Source organism: Antedon mediterranea, chromosome 3, assembly GCF_964355755.1.
Source record: "Antedon mediterranea chromosome 3, ecAntMedi1.1, whole genome shotgun sequence".
Classification (NCBI taxonomy): Eukaryota; Metazoa; Echinodermata; class Crinoidea; order Comatulida; family Antedonidae; genus Antedon; species Antedon mediterranea.
Window position 1 is genome coordinate 14206683 of NC_092672.1, and position 6000 is coordinate 14212682.

Genomic DNA, 6000 nt, shown 5'->3' on the forward strand with positions numbered 1-6000 from the left:
TTGAGTTTCTTGTGTTTTGAAATCTGATAAAGAATTTTAGTTTATGTAAAAGAATAAAAACATGACTTTACAATGAAATGTTGTGGGTTTGAGTGTGAAAATGAAGCACATTACATTGTGTAATATTTGACGGCCTACCTTTAAGATTGACTTAAGAGGTTTGACTTCTTTGCGGCATTCTTGCAGTTCAATCTCGTGCCACTCCTGATCATCCTCTACAACCTCTGGTAAATTTAAATCCAGCTTTTTAATAGGCCTAGTCGTTGCCACTGATGGGATGCAGTATTTACTTGCTGTAATTTTGATTGAAACATTTTTATTTCAGTAAATGTAAAATAAAAATATTTATATATAATAAATATTATTGTAGGCCTACGGTAGTTCAAGTAGGAAACAATGTAAAAAAAATATTAAAAGTATTTTAATTATTAATTAAAAGTAGTATTAGATACGTCAATCATTTTTTATTGAATACTAAAAATATCCAGTTAATATTGTTGTGGTCATTCGAAAATGAAATAGTAATTATAGCACTTTAAATTCCAACAAACCGTGTATTGTTCTGATTAAATTATCGACTTCTTCATCGCCTATTTCGATTGGATCAGTGCTATGGCCTGGTAGTACAGGTACGTTGTTTTGTACCTAAACAGAAGCAGAAATAGCTTGCATCATATATATATAGACACCAATACCAACAGCCTTTGACACTAAAACTGCTAAACAATCATGGTCTTTCAATTTAAAAAAGGTAATGAGAATAACGAAGCCTATATTACTATATAATTATTATTAATGTATCTTTAATAATTAAAGGCCTAACGTTAGTACAATCCTGTTCTCATATCATTCTTAAAGAATAAGTAAAAAGAGAATATTACAAGAACCTAGAGTGTATTTCTATGATGATAATATTAGATGGATGAGTGAGCACTGTTCGCCCTGTGTATCAGTATCATAGAGGATGTCAAACTGTTCGCCCTGTGTATCAGTATCATAGAGGATGTCAAACTTACATTTGTGTCTTCTGTTTCAGTGGTGGAGCTAATTGTTAAGACGGGCCATTCATCAGAATTATCATCACTTGTTTTTCCTTCAATACCAACAATCCATTCGCTACTGCTGATCTCATCTAAATTCAATGTTATAAATCAATCAATCAAACTACAATTGACTATAATGCTTACAAGTTAAAGTATTTGCATTTACCTATCATCATGTGTCTATGATGATAAGTTAACATTGTACACATTTATAATAACGATGGAAAGTGATTTTCAAGAACCGCTTTAATTAATAACTCACCTATTGTGCAATGACTTTCATCACTTCTATCAGCACCTTCATCACTGCTATTACCACTTACACTACTGTTTGTGTGGTGACTATTGAGGATGTTGCAGGTGAAGCTGCTACTGCTAACAGCTCCTGTTGGAAATGTCATCTCAATGTTGGTATCACATTCTCCTTGCAATGGCTGGCTAGATGAGCAAACCAATGATGGCCAGGAGCCCTCATCTGTTGACTGCCAATCGGAACAACTGTTCGATGGAAGTACATGAATGACCGTTTCTATGCTGTCAGAAGAAGACACCTCTGTGTTAGAGGTAGATTCACCGGACTCGGCTTGATTGCCATTCGACAAATTAACCTTCATATTAACAGGTGGAATTGTTGCAGCTTGACCATTGTCATCAGAAGCAGGTGGTTCTTGATTTTCAGATTGCACCTGTGCTGACACAGGTTCTTCATGGGCTTCATTCAGCTGTTCACTTAGTGCATCTGTGACTGTCGTTTCTTCTGGCTTTGGTGTAGCAGCAATGGGAGAAGATTTAGACAACCACTTTACTGAAGTGCTTGGAGGACTGCCGTTTTCATTCTGCCACTCACGAGAATCTTTAAATTAAACGTTTGCAAAGAAATGTTCACGTAATTAATTAATAATTATTTAAATAATAATATTTCCATTATTTATTATTATTTCCGAGTTCATCATTCTAAACCTAAGGAAAGACCTTCCCCTAAACCTTGCACATTATTAGGCCCAAGGAACGTAGGCATAGTGAATGATACAAAGCTCGCTCGGTACTGGTTCCACTCATCATGTTATTCTATCAATATCACGTTCTCTACGTGCCCCTGATTATTAAATTAATTTATAATATGATATGATATCTCTAATTTAAATGTTGTATTTATTTTAGTAGATGTTTTTCTTTACGTCTTTTATATCTCTGACACATGTTAGACATGATAACTTACCTTCACTTTCAGTATCACTGCTGCTGCTACCACTGCTGCCACTTGGGATATTAATGCTCTTGCTTTCACCTCCCCTTGCAAATACCATGTGAATGCTGGTATTCCTTGGCACTCGCTTAAGAGATGACTGCGTAGGTGTTTCAGACCAAAATGATGGCCAGGAGTCATAATCAGTCTGCCAGTCACAATAATTTGATGGAACTACATGATCGACGGTTTCTATGTTTTCAGAAGAACCCTCTGTGTTAACGACGGTTGGTTCAGATTGTAAACTTTGTACATGGATAAGTTCTAGATTTTCATTAAGAGCAGATGCAGCAAATTCCTCGTCATGTGCTGTGGTTGCAGTTGAAAGATGTTGATTAGTAGGTAAAAAAACTTCCACATCAGAAGGTGAATATTGTGCATTCTCTACAGATGATGTCACTGTTGCAGCTTGAGCATACTGAGCAACTTGTGTCGCAGTTGCAGGTTGGGCATTCTCGTCAACTTGTGTCACAGTTGCAGCTTGGGGAACAGACACGGCAACTGGTATCGCAGTTGCAGGTTGGGCATTCTCGGATACTGGTGTAACTGTTGCAGCTTGGGCATCCTCGACAACTGGTGTCGTAGTTGTAGATTGGGCATTCTCAGAAACCAGTGTCACTGTTGCAGCCTGGGCATCCTCGGCAACTGGTGTCGCAGTTGCAGATTGGGGAACAGAATCGTTTGTTGCTGCTGCTGCCTGGTTTGCAAATACATATGCTAATCCTTCTTCATAAGCATCACTCTGGGCTTCACTTGATCCACTAGTGATCGTCTTCGATTGTTCAGCCGCTGCTGTCTGGGATACGGGTTCAACTGGTTCGGGTGAACCATTCACAACAACAGGGTTGTCATTTAGAGGAACATTGGACGAGTTTAGCACTGTTGAATTAATCAGATGACGGTTTTCATTCTGCCATCGAGAGACTACGGGTAATTAAAAACAATAATAAAGTTAATAGTTATGGAATTTTAAAAAGGTACTTAAGCGAATTCTTTCTCAAGTTGGGTAAAAAAAGTTATCAAAACCATGTAATTAAAATGATTCATTTATTGTGAAGGTAATATCAGCTATGAAAAGACAATTGGGAGAAGTCAACATTATTTTAAAGATGTATAGTTTCTTTTTTTTTTAAATAAAAGTAAACACAATTCCAATAAGCAAGCTAAATCACAAAACCTTATCTTTTTATTTAAATAAATAACAATTAAGATCAGCATTTAAAAGTAACACATCCAAAATAATGCCAACTTTAAGTCAATGGCTACCAGATGTCTATGCGAGACGGTTATTTGAACCAGTACCAGTATCTCTGTTACACAGGAACATCGCGAATAAGGTGACCATGCGTGAGAGACTGGATTTGAAGCTGGATGTTTAATAGTGGTTTGGTGGAGTGGGAGAGAAGATGCATGTGCGCGTTGTTGTGACGACTCTCGACCACCGGTCCTGTCCCGGTGATTTTTTACGGAAAAGAACTTCAATAAATCCTTTTCTTTTCTTTCTCAATATTATTACAGTATTACACTAAATTTCCATTTTATGTTATATAATGTAGGCCCATGTTCTTACCTCGACGATGTGACATTTTTTCTTAGGATATAGTAAAAATATATAGAAAAAATCTCGAATATTTGAGACACAATATTAAGAACCAACGCTTAGTTGAAAAACTAAAAATGATATGTTTGCGCGTGAATCTGTTGCACAGAAACAATCCATCTGTTACATAGTAACATCGCGCATAAGATGACGCGTGGTGCGTTTTATAAATACACTGAGGGCGTATGATGCGCACAGACGGCAGAGCCATAATATTATTATATTTATATAATGGCTCTGACAGACGGCATGCAGGGCCATAATATAAAGTCATAACTCTTATATCTGGCTCTGACGGACGAGCCACGATTTTCTACATTGTGGACAGCAGTGCAATATTGAAAATACAGTCGATTCTGAAACTTCTTGTGGATAATGTATCAGAATTTGATACCGTCCGCGGTAGCTTTTAGAATTAATTAACAAAAATGTCAACAGCTCTCCAAAGTATTATGGAATTGTATATCCAGGGAGTTTAACAACTCTCTGTAGTATATCCACACTTGTTGATTGTTTAATGTTGGTTTCTTTCTGTTTACCTGTAAATTGAATAAATAAAAAAGATAATAAAATGAATGAATCTGCAGCACTAATTCAGCCCTTCCATCGCACAGAATCCAAGGTTTGCTGCTGCAATTCGGGTAAGGTTTAAAATATTCTCCCTCCTGTTTGTGTGATTGGAAGCCTCAGCGTGAATTTGGTCTTTACAGAAGTTTACGGATCTCGCCAGTTCCAGAATGAATTATTTAAATTAATAAGGATTATTCAACTAATTTTGACTAGTATCTTAATTTGGATGTAGGCCTATTTAATGAATTTTAAAATACTTTTTTTCAGCCAATACCTGCCGTTAATGTATGTGTTTTGAATATGTAAGCCTATAGGCCTACCTTATTATGAAAATACTACTACCTGAACTTATGACCAATTACTTATCCTGAAAGAATTTCCCCTCTGGGACAGTGTCCAGCCTCCAAAGTCTGTTGATAGAGTCACGGCTAACTCCTTTTAGGCTACATTATCCATTATCATTACTGCCCGGCGGGATGTACAAAATTCCCCCATCAGCAGCTTCAGATTCATAAGATTGCCATTTTACAAACTAGGCCTATACTGAGCTGTTTATTGGAGCCACTAGACAGAACTTTTCGCATTGATTCATTAATGGGATAAATAACACCATTTATGACATTTGTGTCTATTACGGAACCAGAAATTCCCATCACGTCTCTAAGATATAAGTATTTGAAGAAAAAAAAACCATCTTCTATTTTAATCAAATCTAACTTCTGACCAAGTGAATCTGATATTATCTTTAAGCTCAGATTTTGTATAAAGTTTAATAATGTTACTAATTAATGAAAATCGTTCGATCCATTTGCCTCATTACATAACCACTTATAGAAATTGACGTGCAGCTATAACATGGTTTGTCATTATAAACATCGTTACTTATAAAGAGGAATTTATTTGGTTTCGTATTCAATAGATCACAATTTAATTAATGCAATTCACTGAAGAAAGTTGAACGAGTAAGCATTGGTTTCCTCCTATAGGCCTTAGCGAACATTTTTCTACATGATGAGGAATACCAACGGGTCGGACATCAAGAAAGCCAAAAGACAAGCAATTGAATAATTTGGATTTGTTTTGTTAACATACTGTACATTCTTTGCTAACTGAGTCTCTACGTATTTGTCGTTATATAGTTTGTATACAAACAAAAATTTATGTTGGTGAGAACCCCATGTTGAAAAATGTACTGCTCTTTTAACGAGGCGGAGCCGAGTTGAAAACAGCAGTACATTTTTCATCGAATGAAATGTACACTCCATCAACGAATATAAAACATTAATTATGTTTTATAACTAGTAGGCCTACTTTAAAAAAAATTAAATTATCCATCGTATATCATACGGGAAAAATGGCAAATAGGCCTACAATTAAGTTCTGTTACAATTTGAAATTAAACTATATGATTATTTCTAACGTAATTACGTTTTTACATGTTTTTCCATTGAGTTATAGGCCTTTTATACTGTGCCTCCTACACTGGGCCGGCAATTTTGGCATTCGATCCTTATTTTTGTATGATCGGAAAAATGTAGGTA

General features: G+C 35.9%; 1 protein-coding gene across 1 annotated transcript; it reads right to left on the reverse strand.

Annotated features, from left to right (window-relative positions):
• Positions 1–525: 525 nt before the first annotated feature.
• On the reverse strand, positions 526–1920 carry LOC140044070 (uncharacterized). Its single transcript, XM_072088551.1, has 3 exons — positions 1306–1920; positions 1017–1132; positions 526–645 (listed from the first exon to the last, which is right to left on the reverse strand). The coding sequence occupies exons 1-3, from the start codon at positions 1655–1657 to the stop codon at positions 526–528; spliced, it is 588 nt and encodes a 195-aa protein (XP_071944652.1). The 5' UTR covers positions 1658–1920.
• Positions 1921–6000: the final 4080 nt, after the last annotated feature.